The sequence below is a fragment of the Branchiostoma lanceolatum genome, chromosome 4, assembly GCF_035083965.1.
Source record: "Branchiostoma lanceolatum isolate klBraLanc5 chromosome 4, klBraLanc5.hap2, whole genome shotgun sequence".
NCBI classification, from domain to species: Eukaryota; Metazoa; Chordata; class Leptocardii; order Amphioxiformes; family Branchiostomatidae; genus Branchiostoma; species Branchiostoma lanceolatum.
This window is the reverse complement of record NC_089725.1, coordinates 26154049-26172232: the sequence shown is the minus strand read 5'-3', so window position 1 is coordinate 26172232 and position 18184 is coordinate 26154049. Positions and strand designations below refer to the sequence as shown.

Genomic DNA, 18184 nt, shown 5'->3' with positions numbered 1-18184 from the left:
GAACTCTTCCCACGAGTGTACTTACAGAACATTGCTCCTGTCAGGGTCATGGGAAGCAGGAGACCCTGCGTGAGCTCAGCATGTGTCTGGGCTGTCCGCTCTACAAGTTCCACTGCACCCAGTCCATGGACACCTACATGCTGGGAGACATTTTCAAGGGTCTGGCAACCACTGGTAAGACTACTAATGTGCATCAGGCTGTCATAATGAAATCACGGTGGTCACGTTGCTATGGATCTGTCAGCGTTGTTATGCAAAAGTTTCCCGCCCACAAGCGGGGGTGCCATTAGCCGGGCGGTATAAAATAACAACAACACAAATCTTGCACAAAATAACGCATGATCTGATTATCGCACTAAGAAAAAAATACATGCACACGCAAACTACATTAGTTCGCTTTGAAAATCTGTATAATATACGAGTTGACCGCGAACACGGTGCTTCAAATTACCCGCGTTTGATACGTGTATGTATAGGTTGCTTTCGGTCATTGAACTTTGAACCCATGGACTTTTTGGTCTAATTTACGTAGCAAACAATAGTTTTATATATACTTTAGACTTTAGGAACTTTGAATCCAATTTCTATTGAGTAGTTTTTGATGTCTGAGAGATTTTAACTTATTTCGCCAATTTGTTTGGACGTCTTCTCCCATAGTTCCCTATCGGCCCAATAGAATCTTATAATTTTTTTTCAAGATGGCGGCTAGATAGTTGGCTTTCGGACGGTTGTTTTTTTGTCGAATTCTAGCGTTGGTATCGGGAGATATCACCCAAAATACGAATCGAACGCTTTATTTAGAACTTCACGTGGAAGAATGGTTATGTTCTAGAAAGATAATGAGCTTGTCGGTAAAGATCACAGTACTTCGCTAGCGTCTGTTCTGGGGCGGTTAATCCAGATGCAAATGAGTGGGAAATACCTCCATTGTATTTGTCGCCCGGACCAAGCGAGATAATTACCCGCGAATTTCAACTACCAACGAGGCCGCGAGGGTTTGTAGAGACAGAAACCTCGACCAATTTCTAATAAAAAGACGCCTGAACGGTACCATTGGTGATTAAAGTACGCGTGGGTAAAATAATGTAAAAAAATACACGAATAAGACCCGCAAGTGTGTTATCTGAAGAAACCAGAACATGGCGTCGGAACATGGCGTCGGTTTGAAAACAAAGGAAAATCCAGTTCTGCTGTCAAACAATCACACTCTGATCTCTTCTGTATTTCTCCAGCAGTTGATTTACTCATTGATTTACTCATGGGTATTTTTATACAACGTACATCTCCTTTGTACAGGAATGCACCTTTTTTTCTACCAGTCAAAGCTGCCAGGAAATTTTTAGTGTCAGCACAAGCCGACACATTCGGCATATCAAACGCTGGCGTGTACACTGTTACCACGATGGAATTACGGTCTTTAGACCGCGTTATAGTACAAAAATGAGAAGGAGTTTGTTATTAGAAAGAATACGTTTTTAGATCGGAAAACGTAGGTTGTGATTATTGAGTGGCTGTGTAGGACAGCGCCAGACACGTCAGTACACCAGTTCTTGTCAAACACGCAAATGTATCAAGGTGAGTGCTACGTTTTGGGGTCTCTGTATGTGGTAAAATTCAATGTTTTTGTTTACAATGAAAATATTCGACTTCATCTATGAACTATTCGAATTCTATTTGTTAATTTTAAATTTCTGCGTGTTTAAGAAAGTAATGTACGGAATAAAGGCCGGGGTATTGTTTATCATATCGGCGGGTTCTGCGGCGTCTCCGGCGGTTGCGCATGTAGTCTAGAACCCTCGGCCGTGAATTACGGTGAGTTATGGCGGAAACTGCGATTTCTTGATGGCCTTAGTTTGGGCGTTCTGTGTGGTAGGATAGACCAAAATATAGCTAAGAAAGAATTGAAACGGTGGTGTCAGTATGAAGCTTGAGAGCGTGGGAATGATTGAAATGAAAGCTGGGGTATTGTTAATGTGTTAACCAGAGAACAATAGAGGCGGAGACAAGGCGTGCATTTGAAAAGGACAAGTTCGCGGGCAAAATCCTGCTCGGCTTGGTGCAACCAAAACAAATCTAGTTCCCGCCTGCAAAGGCGTAAACCAATCAGCTACTGTTGCCAGTAGTGACAGGGGTGATTGGCATCGATTCCTCATCAATATGCATGATTTACAAGTGAGGAAAAATCAAGGCCTTTTTGACCACCGTGAATAGTTGATGGCATCTCGGAATTTTCTCTGATCAGCTTTTTTATACTTTTATGCTAATGAATAGAGTGGGTGTACAGTAAAGGTGAATTATTGATTTTATCAGAGGTAGTATTATTTTCAATACAAGGGTACTTTGCATCAATTTTTTATCTTCAATGACGGTGATGTTATTTTAATCATAGTGAATGGATTCTGTTGAAATAAACAGTCTACATGTAAGAGATCTAAAAAGGAGTCAACCTTGTGCAGCTGACATAACAGCATTTTCCTCACAGGTTGCTGGGTGGGGTTCCTGCACCTGGACATCCTGCAGCCGTCCCTCCTGTCCGTCATGGCGCAGCTGCTGCGGGCTGTGCAGGAGGCGCAGCAAGCAGGCAAACCCGCAGTCAACCTGCAGGGGGAGGAGGTCAGTACTTCTTTAGAGTTGTACTAAACTCAATATTGTGTGTCAATTTTAAATGATTATTCAGATATCAATATTTTCCTGATTAAAAGTACATGACATTGTGTATTTGAATGGCATATTGTTCACAATCAGACGTGGACCACACAACGGCTGATATTGGTGCTGTTGCAATGATGAACAGAATAATGAAGAAAGTTTGATTACTGTAAATGATGCTATGTATCTTTACTGTATATAGTAGTCAATGACGATGATTAAAACAGGAATATTTAATGTTATTTTTAGTTGGCTTTTCCACTTCTGTTTGTGAAGTACATATTAAAGTTTAACACAAGGAATAGATCATACTCCATATAGACACTGGAGAGAAAATTTCATTTGGACTCGATGGGATTCATGGGCAGATTCTCTTTTAAATACAACAGGTGAAACACCTTTGGATCATTTTTCATGTGTAGACATTGAAACAGAAATATGTTCTTATCATAACCCCTTTACTACAGGTGACCCTGCAGCTGGGTGGTGCATGTTTCGCCACCATCAGCAGCACAGTTGCCATGGGCCATACCCAGAGTGACGGACACCTGTCATTCAAGTCACCCGTGGCCTGTCTGCCTTCTGCCATCCTCCAGCTATTCAGGGTGGTGTCTGTAGTGAATACTGACCTGGGACTAACCATGGAAGTCATGCTGTGGAGTCAAGGTAAAAATCTCTGAATCCCTTGTCCCACATAGCTGATCTATATTTAGTTAAAAGGACGAATATGACACTGTTGGAAAGAGTAGTTCACATCCCATTTCTGTTTAAAATCATACTCAATCATGTTTAAAAAATACTGTGTCCATGTTTCAACCATGTCATGTTTATTCTGTATTATATGCAGGGTTTCTACAGGCTGCTGTCCTTGCCAAGAAGTTGATCACCCTGCATGACTTGTGCAAGAAGATGTTGACTACAGTCACGTTCATTTCTACAAAAACAATTCTTGGTAAGCAAACTGATTTATAGCTGCAGCATCTAGCATAAACTATGAATTGAACCCAAACTTAATAGACATGAATGATTTAGATAGCCTGAATTTGTAAGAACCTGCTTATCACCAAGAGTTCACCATACAGCTTGATATTAGGCTATGCAGAATTCTGCCTATGGGCTTCAGAATCCATAGGCAGAATTCTGCATAATTTGGTTGCAGAATTCTGCATAATTGGGTCTTAGAATTCTGCGTGTGTTCAGAATTCTGTATACAGTTTCAGAATTCTGCACGTAACTGCAAAAATCTGTTCAGAGTTCTGCATCCAAATTGTGGAATATCAAACTATGCCATAGTGATAGAATTCTTTTTTCTGGATTAATAATGTCTGTAAAGTTTACCTCCATAACATGTTTTAGTCCATTAACATCCATGGCTCATGAATAAACATTGTAAACATGTGCTTTCTGCAGGTGAGGAAGGTGTGAGTGGGACCCATGGGTTGAGCATTCAGAACCTGAAGAACGTCATCTCCGATGCGGGAGTGACTCTGGACGCCATGCTGTGTCAGTACGCCACAGAGAAGGAGATGGCAGCCATGGCAGCAGAGAGTATGTTCTTAGTTTTATTTCATGACTTTTTAATAGTTACTTTTAAGCAGCTGGAAGTACATTTTTACAGTACTATTTCATGACTGTGAAGTATACTAGTATCATTTGAGATCATAGTGTTAAGGATGGGGCAGTAATGGTCTAATATCATTAGTCTTAACAGCCTAATGTGAAGAGCTTATACACAGGGAGATATACAATGTTGCTTGCAAAATGTATTTCATTACCTATGTCGAGAAGGACATGTTTTGGGGTTTGTGTGTGTGTGTGTTGTGAACAGCATAACTTAAGTTATGAATGAATTTTTGATATGTGGGTAAGTGTTAGCAAAACAAAGGTTAAGTTTTATTATGGCCCTCCTTGCAGCTTTCTGTGGTACTGCAGCAGAACTCATTTTCATTTCATATCTTTGGACGATGATATGCATGTTTCAGCATTGTGCTCATGAAAAATGAATGCTGTTTTATATGCATCATCATCATCATCATCATCATGCACTGTCTTGTCACTGCTGCTGGCTACTTAGGTCCCGACTTGAAAGAAATGCCCTTGGTTATGGACATGGCATCAAAATGGCGGTCTAAAGGTATCAACTGTAGCACTGCTAAACTAACTCTGCACGCTGGTCTGCTGTACCTTTGTTTCTTACCGTTTGTGCATGCTGTGTGCTAATATAAGCATGCTCTATATGCATGATTTGGTAGGAAATGTCACAGGAAAGAGTGAATCTTTTGTGGCCCATACTTCTGTGGCATGCTGCATGATTGTATTGGAGAAGGTGCCATTGGTAATGCTAGGGTCACATTTCCATACTGCTGGCCCGCAGGGTAGTTAGCACCAGGATCAAAAAGTATGATATAAAAGACAACAAAGCACAAAAAAGGTTAAAAATACTCCTAAGCATAATTTGTGTATATTTTTTTGATACACACTAAACGTCTTTAATTTTTTTTCCTGAAAACAGCCCAGCAATAGTCAAGCCCTGGTTTGAAAATGTGACCCTGGCATAAAGGAGCACCATTAGCTCAGTCACTGTGATAACTTATATGTCTTACCACAAGGTTGCCATCTTGTAACCTGTAATCACTTTAATGAACTAACTTGCGCCTGATGTTCCTGGCTAGAAAGGAGAGCTGCACTGATAACAAAATATGATAGTGTAACTAGCAGGTGTTTGGGGACTCTTCCTCCCTCTTTGATGGGGCTAATACTTATTCTGATGCCAGTTTTGAGCCAATTCCTATTCAAATTGCAGTCCTTGGTCCTTAGAATGTTTTCTATGGAGTTGAAAAGTTTGGGACCTACAGTAATATATAATGATGCATGTCTGATTGCGAAGGTTTTATGGACTCCGAGGTACTGTCAGGTGTCTTAAAATTTAAAATAGATGTTTTCCTATCGAGACGGAGACTTTTATAAAAAGATGACCCCTCTGTTACACTCAATTGAAAACTTCAATAGCAATAAAGATAAATTAGTTCAAAGGCATTCCATCATTCTGATAGTTTGTGAGCAATTAAACTTATGTTTATATAATAAATGGATAGGCAGTATTTTATGTAATAGTCATCAAAGATTAAAGTCAGAGAGAGATGGCAGGTAAGTTTCCTTACTACAGCATTCACCTTGTCCCTGTTTTTACAGTGTCTAACTTCAAACTTAGAAGGAAAGGCAATCTAACTTAAGACTTCATTTTTCCCAGTGCGAAGTGTTCCAGGCTATGCAGGGAGTACTGTACCTTCCAGTAAGGATTCTCCTGAGCCCTCTCCTGAGCCAGCAGGGGACCAACAAGCACAGAGTCAGGAGGGAGAGAAGGATGCCTACAATGGTGAGTCCCAATGTCTGAGTGGATCATATTCTATTGACTACTAACTAGTAAACACTCATCATAAGACCATAGTCTGTTTTACCATGATCCTTCTTTAGCACATTGGTCCATCCTTTTCTTCTAGTGGGTCCTAATTTGCATCTCCCTATTGCACTCATCATGACTAGTTTATTTCACATTGATAGATGTAGCTATGAAGTGTGCTTTCAAACAACATTATTTTGGCAACAAAGACAGTTGAGCTGATGTTTAACTCTTTGGCTAACATAGAAATTACTAGATTTTTGAGCTTATCTTGTGGAAGCTATTGCTATGGCATAAATGACTCGTATGATTTAACTGTATGGTATCTTCCTGTAGAAGGAGACAGTCTGCTGCCGGATGCGGAGACTGTGGCGTCCATGGAGCAGGAGGCGTTGGTGACTGCTATCAGGAACACCTTCATGCCGCGGCTCAACGGGCGCGACGCCAGCATCTTCATGACCCTCATGAATGACCTCTTCCCTGGGGTCAACGTCCCCATGACCTTTGAAGGGGAACCATCAGACCAGAGAGGTGAGGCATATTTTCAGAGAATTAACTGATTAAATCAAATAGTATGAAAAGGAATAGAATGGGCTAGCTGAGCAAACGTTAGTCTTATTACTCTTTCTCTTTCTGTCACCTCACAGGATCTTGTTTTTAATGACAGAGAAAAAGAATGGCCATTCTGTCATCTTTAAAGACAAAATCTAAATGTCCAATATTAAGATTCAAACTAGGTCAAATCGCACCAGTAGTATAAGTATGACAGCAGGTGTGGAAAGCCTCCCACCTCTACAGTCATACTTCATCTGAATGGTAATGAAGGATGCAGAGACAACTACACCTGTCCTACACAGGTTTTAAAACTTGTATATTTCTAATGCTATTGATACTGTTGTTACATCTGATTCAGGTGGTGCAAAGTTGAACACCCCCCTGGTGAAGGTGAGGAGGGAGGAGAAGGAACGGTTTATTCCCACGCCCACCAATGAAAAGCCAGGCCCCCTGGATGACATGGGCGCGGCCATCACTGTGGCAACCAATGAGCTAGGGCTGATGCCCGGAACGGCCTTCCAGGCCAGAGTGGCCCAGCTGGTACAGATGGCCAACACGCATCCTGCTGTAAGTGCTGTAATATGGAATATGTTTGTTAACCTCCATTGACATTTATCTACAGTGTTACATACATGTATATATCCACTTTGAAGTCTAGCACCCCCTTAGGTACATTGTATGCATGGTCTAGATATGTAGGAATGCATTGTACTGTGGAACCTTGCACTGGAAATGTCTTTAGACACATTCTTTAAGGGTGACAGCTACAGATATATGTAACCTGGCAGAATTATGTTAGTAAAGATTGCTTTATTGTATAAGTTTGTCAGCAGCTACAGTCCTTAATGTATGGTCCCTTTTGGCACTTTTGTGATATGTGAGCACGTATTTGTAAATAAAGAATCTTGGATGTCTTGTGACCTATGGATAATCTGTTCTGTATCTGTATCTGTATGGCCAGTATAACTGCCCTTAGGTGTAATTAGCTTCAAAGGCATGCGCCACGTGTTGAACATTGTACAGAAAGTTACAAACTTTGTTGATGATCCCATCAGAGGTGTAACAAAACATGCCCCCCTCCTTCAGATCATCGTGACTGGCCCTGCCGGCTGTGGGAAGAGCAGCTGTCTGCAGACCTTCATCACGGCCCAGAGACAGCTGGGGAAGACTGTGTCAGCACAGACCGTCTTCACCAGGGCCATGGAGTCAGAGGAGCTCTTTGGATTCAACGACCCTGTCACAAGGTTGTTATTGTTAATTTTGTCCTTCCCAAAAATCAGTGTTAACTAAATTCCCCTAAGAGTCTGAACTGAATTTATCTCTTAAGAAAATTTATCCAGTTTCTTGATTTATCTTGTCTTCGGGTACTTTTCTTTTTGCTTCACGATTTTTAGCTATGTGGGAAAGTGTTTATATCCAGTTGCATGATTTTGTACTATGTAATATTCGGCCTGGATGTCTAATCTTCAGAGACGTATCACAGAAGTCGGGCACTGTGTGCAGATTTAATAAGTGTCTGCAAACTTTCTACACAGTTTCTCTCCTACTGCACCATACTAATTTTGTATTGTTTGTCCCTCAGAGAGTGGCACCATGGCATCCTCCCCTCCCTGCTGAGGAGGTACTGCATGCTGCACTCCAGTGGAGACTTCCTCCGCGGGAAACCCATCATGAAGATCCTCCAGCTGGATGGAGATGTAAATACAGCCTTTACAAGTGTCTTCTTTCTGTTTGTGATGTTAGAGCTTTCTTGCCTTTATATATATCATCCCCTTGCTACATGTGCAGTACATGTGACAGAATGGAGAAAAAATATACTATCTTATCTAGATGAAAAGATATCCAGAAAATTTAGTCAAATTTTTCAAGTTTATGTCCGGTCAATTGCTAAGGAATCATTTCAATCTGTGACATGTATGATTTTGTGTTTGTCCCAGGTGGATGACAGTCAGATAGAGATGTTTGACAGTCTGCTGCATCATGAAGGTAAAATTTTGCAAAGAATTATCCATTAAGTTTTCTCTATAGAAGCTATTGTCGTTGTACAAAACTGCACAATCATTAATATGATCACAGTAATAAGCTTCATTGTGTTTCTTATAAAGGCACTTCTCTCTCACATATTCTCACATTTTTGCACCTTTTTTCAGGTTACCTTGTTACTGGTAACAATGAGAGGATGAAGGTTGCAGACTCACTCAGAATCTTCTGGGAGGTAAGAGTTCATCTGTGTATAGAGGACTCAGTGTCCTGATCCTCTACAGATAAATTCATGGCAGCAGAAGTTCCTTCAACTTTTCCAAGTCAAGACATACCAGGAATGTTCTACTCAAGTGAAAGATGAATAACCACTCAGATTTGACAAAAGGTGTACTGGCACAAAAAAGCCACAGGTTCAGTGTACAAATTTCAGATGTTTCATTTTGATCCACTTTCCATTACTTTACACAGTGCACTGTTTATGAGTTTCTGAATCAGGAGATGACAATATTGTTTGTTCCTAGATGGAGACCCTGGCCCATGTGAGTCCGTCCATGGTGAGCCGACTGGCTGTCCTGAGTATGGACATGTCCGACGTGGGCTGGCAGCTGGTCCTGGCACGCTGGCTGGACAGCAGACCTGACAAGGAACAGGACATGCTGAGGAGTCTGGCAGACAGATACATAGGTAAAAAAAATGCAGGAAAAAAATTGATCAAGCTATAAATCATTCTGAATCAGGAGTAAACTATAATTTCCAACATGGTGAGAAAATTGAAATTTGCAACTTACTGAACAGCACCAGTCACGCAGATAGACAAATGGCTTGATGCTTCAGAATGAATTCTACCAACACAGATAAACTCAAGCTGAGCTATCAATCATGTTGTAGCATCTGTTGTATTGTAAAGTTATCAATATCAATCAAGCCACTTTTTGAAGCTGATGACCTGTTGATCTGTATATATTTATTTTCACTACTTAGGTCCATGCCTGGAGTACTTGGCGGCATGCACGTCCCCAGCGGCCATGTTGGGCAGCCGTGAGACAGCAGGCAGACCCCGCATGAGGAGAGTCGTACCTGTCACTGATGCTAACATGGTGTCCACATTCTGTGCACTGTTAGAGGTGAGGAAAAAAACATTTAAAACACTGATCATCACTTACTTGCTTGGGAGGTTTTTTTTTAAGGTACATGTCCTTGGTGCTGAAATGCATTCAAAAGCTAACAGTCACATTTCTTGTATTGGATTTCAACAGCGAAACTTTCTTCTATGCTACACAATTGTAATCAATACTTTTACACATCTATGTATGTAAACCAACCCCAATTCCTGTATATCTGTATGAGTTATATCCATATGGTACCTTGACCAAGAGTAGTTAGGACATGCCTATATTGACATTATATGTGCTTCTTCAGATATTTCTATGCTTGCAGCCCTCCCATGTTTCATTTCCTACCGACTCTCTCCCTACAGGCCCTGTTGACCCAGCAGAACGATGTGGCAGAAATGGAGATGGAGAGATTCTTCAACTTTGCAGCCATCTGGGCGTTTGCTGGCACGTTGGAGGGAGACTATCGCACAGCCTTCTCCCAGTGGTGGCGGCACCAGTTTGTGGCAGGACCTGACGGCGTGGACTATCCTGAGTCAGGAGAGGTACGCTGCTTTTTAGTGAGATCAGAGGTGAAAGCCTGGTGGTCTCTTCTTGTTCTTTACTGCTTAGCCTCATATCTAAGATTATCAGCAGTTGCGCATGGGTTAGATACAGCACAAGTGCTGGGTACAAATAAAACGAAGGGAAAATGAAGGCGCTAAGGAACATAAACAACTGTACATGTGTGTGCAATAGTGAGTTAGTAAATTACATATATAAGAACGTGTAGGGTTGGCTCAATGCACCAGGGTCCTTCCCAGTTCAGTTTTAAACTGGGAGAGGGACCCCACCTCCGCCACACCAGGCTCTCTCTTTGATGGTGGAGGGAAGAACGAGAGCCTGTAGTAGTTGTTCCTGCTCGCGATGGCCTATTGACTGAGACCTAAACCTGGTTCTCCACTGAACTGAACTTTATTCTTTATTCAGACTTTACGTTTGATAATGGTCTTCATTTGTGATATGTACCTGAATTTTTTAGTCCAGGAGTGAACATACAGTAGGATGCTAGTCTGTTATAGATTGACATTCAGGTTGGACAAGCCCTGTCTCCTTCCCATTTGCATGATAGAGGATTACTATCAGATATTGGCTCTTGAATTTGCTGTAGTGTGAAAACCATGATTTAATTCTGCTGTTAGAAGTTAGACTAAGTGTAATAGACCTTGCTCATCATCACTACCTCGCTCATCATCCTGAAGTGATGATGATTCCAGAAATGAGATGGATTGTTTCAAATGCTAACAGGCTGTTTAAACAAGCAATTTGCTACTATTATATGTGTTATCCTGTGCCCTACCCCAGGTCTGGGACTACTATGTGGATGCTGAGAACAGAGAATGGACCAACTGGCTTGATGCTGTTCCTGCTTACTCCCTGCCGCACGGCCAGGGAATCCCCTCAGATGCCTATGTCCACACTGTCACTGTTGAGGTGAGTAATGCTGATAGATACTAGATATCAAAGTTCTTTGTACACAACCAAGTGATTTATTCAATACCTACGTTTCGTTAACGGTCTGTCACCTTCTTTAGGGCAATTCTGACTGTTTCTGTTCTGTCTCCTACTTATAGTCAGCAACAAAACCAGTCAGAGTTGCCCTGAGGAAGGTGACAGACAGTTACCAAAGCATTGGCATTGAATAAAACAATTGGTTGTGCACAAAGAACTTTGTTATCCAGTGATGTACTAACCTGATGAAACTGTTCACATACTGTTTTGAATAGTTGATAATAGGGGAAACATTATTTGCTTTCCCTTCTGCATTTGCTTTACCTTCTGTATTTTGTTTTAAATCAAATGTGAGTGTTTTATCTAGGTGGTGTACTAAGCCTAACTTATGTGTCCTTGTCTCCACAGCAACTGTCCTACTTGCTTGGCCTGCTGTTTGACTCCAACAAGCCTGTGATGTTTGTTGGGGAGGCCGGCTGTGGGAAGACGGCCATCATGAAGGACAGGGTGCGCACCTTCTGTATGGGGGAGATGGCTGAGGCCAGGTCCATCACGGTCAGGTCCAACAGGTGGGCTATACTGACATTGTGTACCATAAATTCATTTTTAAGTTTAAGAGGACTTGATTTAATGGTAGGGTTTGATAGGAGGTTTTCACAGTGTCTAAAGTTTGCGATCAGCACACAGAGGGTATTACTCTCTGTATCATTTTGCTAATGCAAAGTCATTGAAAAGCAGAAAAAAGGTAATGACAAATTTACAATAGTACTACCATTAGATGTCTAATACAAATATTTTATTGCCGTTCAGGTTCACCACAGCTCGCTGGCTGTGGAAGACAATAGAGGAGACCCTGGAGTGGAAACATGGCCGTACATACATCCCCAAGGGCAACAAGAGACTCATGGTGGTGGTGGATGATATGAACCTGGCCAGGGTAAGTAGTAGTAGTTGTATCTAATGTTTGATCTTATTGCTTAGGGGGACCCTGACATGGGTGTGCAGCAGTCGGCTAGTCTTCATACCGTGTTACCAGGCAGCTCTGCCCTGCAGGACACACTGGTGAGGCTGCACACTTTGATGTCTTTCTTGACACACTCCATCAAAGATTTCCTCAGTCTACCATGACCTCTGTTGCCTGGCAATTGCAACTTTGTGATGGTGTTGATGCAGGCACTGGCATGTTCAACATGTCCATACCACCAGAGTTGGTGTGACCACAGCACTGCAAGTGGAGTATCCATGATCATAGCTAATCAAGGGTGTACTGAGAAACTTGATGGAAGGCCTTGTCTCTGCCATATCAATGTGTTCCTTTGCCTAAGCACAAGTGTAACAGGTTTGAATATTACATCCTTTTTAGGTTGACGCACACCAGAGTCAATCAGCCAATGAGATTATCCGTCAGCACATCGACTGTGGCGGCGTGTTTGACCCGGTGACCCAGCAGTGGCGCCAGGTGAAGAACGTGACGTACGTCAGCACGGTCAACCCAAACACAACTGCACCGGTGCCTAGCCTCAGCTCCAGGCTCCTCAGGCACTTCGCCATCTTCAACTGCCCCTATCCAAAGTAAGTCTAGATGGTATCCTTAGTCTAATGTTTGAACGAGTCATCAAATAGCATCAGTCTGTGTGGTAACTTGTGCAGGAAGGTCTCCTGTGATGATGCTCCCAATTGTCAACTTCAATAAGTCCACTTCCCAGGGAGCAAGTGTGTTAGACATTTCATCAAAGCAAGACATTTTCAATATCCACTTATCTTTATCAACTTTCTTGTAAATCTTAAAACTTGTTTGAAATGTTTTCTTCTCCTTGTTACTTTTCCTTGACAATTCATTGACAACATCAGTGTATCTGCATCTACTTTTGTCTTGTCAAAAGTAACCATCAATCTGCTGTCCATCCAGGTCTAATGAGCTGCACTACATCTTCACCACCCTGCTGACCACTCACTTCACCTCGGCCAGCTCAGGCAACATGATGGCAGGCAGCTCCATCCAGGGACTGGCCAGCTCACAGCATGAAAAGGTATAAAACCATATTGTAGCATCTATGGTCTATTCATTCATGATAGGGAGAGTCGCTACCTAATAAATGGTACTATGACAATGGCTTGTTGATGCATTTTCTTGGGCTGCACAGTCTTATTCCACGGTAGGAGGTAAAAGGAGGTTTTCACAGTTTTGAATTTGTGGTTGTAACAATTCTGTTCACCTTCACAAAATTTAATGTAGTCATACAAGGAAGACATGGTGCCATGAATAAAACCATCACGAAAGTTTCAAGATTTACAGTAAACCTTGTTGTATATGTGTGGGAAGAATTTAGATTGCTGTTTGGATTGAGCATTTTTTGCTGACTTTGTGACTTGAAATATAATCACTAAAAGATTATTTGACAGCATGTAGCTTGTAAATGACATCTTTACACTGCCCAACTATCACAGGTGCACATATGATCCAACTGAATATAAGGTCATTGGCAAGCATTTTTCTGTGTACTAAATAAACCCTTACTGATGCAGGGTGGACAGGAGTCTCACGGTGAGGAGCATCTGAAGGACCTGCTGTCCACCCTGGTTACCGTTGCCCTGGAGACGCAGGACAAGATGCGCTCCATGTTCCTCAACACCTCGGAGAGGGTTCACTACATCTTCACCATCAGGGACCTGCTTAGGATATTCAAGTCAGTCTCACTTTCTTGTTACTATACTACTGTTACTGTTACTACTACTACTCACTAACATTGTATTCTACCAGACGAGTATAGTAGTCAATTGTTTTAACATGAAAAAGCCATTAGCTTCTTACATCACCACATCTTCACCATCTGGGACATTCTCAGGATATTCAACTCAGTCTCACTACCTTGTTTCTCACTCACTGACTCACTCACTCACTCACTCACAAACTCACTCACTACCCGGTTTGTCTTCTGTTGTTTTCCATGAGGCAAGGGTTAGACATGCTTTTTTGTAGATGTGGAGTCTTCACATAAATGTGCTTCTCAGTAACATTATATTGTACCAGACGAGCATAGTAGTCAATTTTTAACTTGAAAAAGAAAATAGCATCCTGTCCAGTAATGTCTATGGTGCTGAATTGGTTGTTGTTATTTCGGACGAGTACAACCAGTGGATACCTTCACAAACTTTTGTAAAATCTTAAAAAGACAATAGCTTCCTATCCAGTACTGTCATTGGTGCTGAATTTGTTGTTGGTAATTGGAAAAGTGCAACCAATGGATGGCATTGCGTACCTTTGAAAGATTGTACAAGATACTTCCTTTACTGCAACTACGATCTGTGTCTGGCTAAAAATATCTTAGAAAAATCACAACATGTACCTAGTGTTGGTTCTAGCTGAAATAATTAGATGACTCCTCACCCCTAACTGTGCCATGTACTGCCATACAGGAACCTCTGCCTGTCACTAAAGCCTGGCATCAATCCAGATGATCTCCTGTACTTATGGACCCACGAGTGTAACTGGGTTTATGGACATCGGATGGTTAACGAGGTGGACGTGTCCAGATACAAGCAGGCCTTCGTCACAGCCGCCAGAAAACACTTCACTAATGAGGAAGAGGTGTGTATATACCATGAGTGATACCGTGTATACAAAAGATTGATAATGCATCAATATTATTTTGAAGTGTTGATTGATTTTTTCCGTTTATTGGTTTGGCCGTGGAAGACATACCCCCTATGGCTTCCCAACTAAAAAGCATACACGTATGTACAATTTGTGTCTATATTCTTTGAAATACTGTCTAGGTTTACCTTTCCAAATGTCATATTCTTCTCATCTTAACCACAATTGTTATTGTTCTACTCCAGCTGAATCTGGTGATCAACCCCAAACAGCCCATCTTCACTAGCATCGAGGAGAACGAGAGTGGGCTGGTGACGGCCGGGCCCCAGCCGGCTGGATTAGGGGGGTCGGAGCTCAGCGCGGAGGACAACACCACCGACGCGTTTGTGCCGTGCTTTGAAGAGGAGGCCATGAGAGATGTGTTGAAGGAGGGGCTGCGAGAGTACAACAAGAGCAACCCCATCATGAAGCTGTCCTTCCACAATGTAACAATTTACAAATATTATAGATTTTCACTCTTAACTAACCTTTCCCCTGCTGCCTAACCCCATAACCAATGCAAATTTTGTACTAAACTGTCACCTTAGCAGGAAGAAGGTTAATCATTTTTGGTTTGGTTTTTATTGGCTGTTACATTGTGTTTTTGCTCTACAGATGATTTCAGCTTGATCATTGTCGTATGAATTTGAATCAAATTATTGAATGCATTAATTTTGTAAGACCAAGCATTCCAAGGAGGATGTTACTCCACATTCATTATCTTGAAATCAGTAGTGGTGTTGATTATGAAGTAGGATACAGGCAGTAATACTTTCTATTCTGTAACATATCTTAAGTTTATTTTTTCCTTAATGTCATGATGCTAATCAAGGCTACCTTTTTATGGGTTTAATCATATTATTCTGCTAGGTAAAGCATCTTCGATAGTAACAAGCATAGGGACATTTTGGTAACATCACAGTTCCCTATGCTTATTTGGCACAATGAGATGACTTCTCTCTAATGGCAGTTGACCTTCTCTTTTTTCTGACAGACAATCATGGAGAACATCGCCCGGCTGTGTCGTGTGATCATCAGTCCGCATGAAGTGGCCCATGCCATGCTGTGTGGGGAGGGCTGTCCTGGGATTGCTCCCCTCATCGCCCGTCTGTCTGCCCACCTGTGTGGCTTCCAGCCCCTCAAGATTAACCCTGTAACCGACAGTGGAGAGGGAAACAGCCAGGACAGGCTGGCTCTCTTCAAGTCTGAGCTGCTGGCAGCCTACACTAGAGCTGGAGCCAAGGTGGGACAGTCTAACTTACTTGTCTCTTATGAAATGAATTTATCTTAAAGACAACTGCATTTTAAAGGCAAACACATTATTGAACGTTGCAAATTTATTTGGAGATGTGTACCACCACACTTTTCACTATTGTTCAGAATAACTGGACAAGTCTAAGGGCTCCTCATAAAACTGTCAGACATTTAATGACTATAATTAATATAATCTGTGTCTAGACCTTCTGTGACTTTTTGTTTGCTATCTATTCCTAACAGCATTGTGCCCATTTCTCCATTAATCCACCTCTAGGGAGAAAAGCTGCTGTGTATCTTGACAGAGGAGGAACTTTTAGAAGAGGAGTTTCTGGTGCCGATCACAGACTTTGTGGTGACAGGGGTGACGTCGCGACTCTTCACTCCCGAGGAGCAGACAGCCATCGTCAACTCCATCAGAACGGAGGTGACCCAGGCTGGTCTCACCTACACCAGGGAGATTGCATGGGACTTCTTCCTCAGGTTTGAGTTTATTAATTTGCACACAACAGATGAACAACAAGAAAATCAATTTATAACATCAAAACTTTATGTGCAGGAGGAGGAAAAAAATAGAAGGCTTATACTAAGTTCTCCTTTTGGCTAGTTATGCACTAATTGTATTACACCAATTAAACACTAATTGTAAATATTACATTGTAAGATAAAGAATGAAAACATGGATAATTAGGAATATCACTATTAAGCAGTGAGAGACCAAATCGCTTGTTATGCCTAGTTATACTTAGTTGGTGGTGTTTTCATCCTAGCATGTAAAACACACCTCATCATTTAGAATTGCTTACACTTGTTCCTTTGAATAAGTATATACTTGGTGCCAAACGTTGCCACATTTTGTACCTTGTACAACTGTTAATGTAAGTATTGATGATGAATATAAGATAGATATACATGTCATGATTTTGTGATATGTTCTCTAACTGTTCTCTAACTCAAAAAATATTACTTTGAAATTCCCCTTTACAGAACTGCCACCAAGAACTTCCGCATTTGCCTGATCTTCCCGTCCATGGGACCTGACTTCCAGCGCCGCTGCCGGTCGTTTCCCGCGCTCTTCAGCCGCAGCAACATCCTGTTCCTGGGGCACTGGGAGCGGCAGCAGCTGGTGGAACATGCCTACTATCATCTGAAAGGTGCGTATGAAAAAGCAAGCTCGGCCCTACTGAATTTTGTTGTTTAAACATTGATGAACCCTTTCCCTATCTGTCGTAACCAATATAGGTCCTATCATCAAAGCCACATGAAAGGAAAGGGAATCAGGTTGATTTGCTTCCATCGCTTTTTTTTCTGTTCTGACTTCTGATGACCAGTGCAGATCAGAGTTTCCCCAGCATCATTCATTTGTTCGAAGTTGTTGCTAATGACGGACAAAGATTATGGCCATTCCTCCATATTGACATCTCTGATATGAGAAATTGTCAAATCGTGCCAGTAAGTGACCATGTGTTTGCAGAGATGATGGAAAAGATCTATAACTGGGGGAAACCTTGATATTTATTCTTTGATCAGACCACCTGAATGAACAGGGACATCGGTAGAACTGATTTCATTGACTTTTTTCTGTGCAGATACAGATAATTTCTGCAGTTGCTGCTTCTCAGCTGCTTCTTACCCAGTACTGACTGTGGTGCTGAATTTGTTGCTGTTAGTTTGGACAAGTGCAACCAGTGGATGTCATTAGGAACTTAAATTTGTAAAGATACTTCATACAACTGACTTTTTTCTGTGCAGATGCTGAGAACTTCCCTGTGGTGCAGCGAGAGAACCTGGCCCATCTCCTCTCCTCCATGCACATATCGCTACGGCAACAGGACGGACAGGAGATCAGCTGGGGAGAGTTTCGCCACATCACCAACGCCACATATGAGAAGTTTGTGGAACGGTAAGGCAGACTTTGTGTGACTGTGCACCTTTCCTGTTTCATACTGTTACTGCTTCATCAAATGAAGCCCAACATGCTCATCTGTCAATCTGGTCCTATAACCTGTATAATTCTATGTTTTTACGGAATTTAAAACCAATTTCTTGGTATTTTGGAACAATGTGCCTTTGATAAAAATAGATAGGAATAGAAATATTAATGTG

General features: G+C 41.8%; 1 protein-coding gene across 1 annotated transcript in view; it reads left to right on the top strand.

Moving 5' to 3' along the window:
- Positions 1-18184, top strand: part of LOC136433707 (uncharacterized) — a 76086-nt gene that overhangs the window by 30257 nt on the left and 27645 nt on the right. The window contains exons 44-71 of the mRNA XM_066426151.1: positions 45-174; positions 2483-2613; positions 3117-3315; positions 3497-3601; positions 4060-4197; positions 4724-4783; positions 5900-6025; positions 6386-6580; positions 6963-7171; positions 7691-7848; positions 8187-8301; positions 8542-8590; positions 8755-8819; positions 9109-9271; positions 9569-9711; positions 10065-10244; positions 11044-11172; positions 11599-11759; positions 12001-12127; positions 12554-12762; positions 13100-13220; positions 13717-13877; positions 14608-14779; positions 15031-15270; positions 15819-16067; positions 16356-16561; positions 17066-17232; positions 17831-17981. Of these exons, the coding sequence (XP_066282248.1) occupies positions 45-174; positions 2483-2613; positions 3117-3315; positions 3497-3601; positions 4060-4197; positions 4724-4783; positions 5900-6025; positions 6386-6580; positions 6963-7171; positions 7691-7848; positions 8187-8301; positions 8542-8590; positions 8755-8819; positions 9109-9271; positions 9569-9711; positions 10065-10244; positions 11044-11172; positions 11599-11759; positions 12001-12127; positions 12554-12762; positions 13100-13220; positions 13717-13877; positions 14608-14779; positions 15031-15270; positions 15819-16067; positions 16356-16561; positions 17066-17232; positions 17831-17981 (4259 nt within the window). The remainder of the gene's footprint in view (positions 1-44; positions 175-2482; positions 2614-3116; positions 3316-3496; positions 3602-4059; positions 4198-4723; positions 4784-5899; positions 6026-6385; positions 6581-6962; positions 7172-7690; positions 7849-8186; positions 8302-8541; positions 8591-8754; positions 8820-9108; positions 9272-9568; positions 9712-10064; positions 10245-11043; positions 11173-11598; positions 11760-12000; positions 12128-12553; positions 12763-13099; positions 13221-13716; positions 13878-14607; positions 14780-15030; positions 15271-15818; positions 16068-16355; positions 16562-17065; positions 17233-17830; positions 17982-18184) is intronic.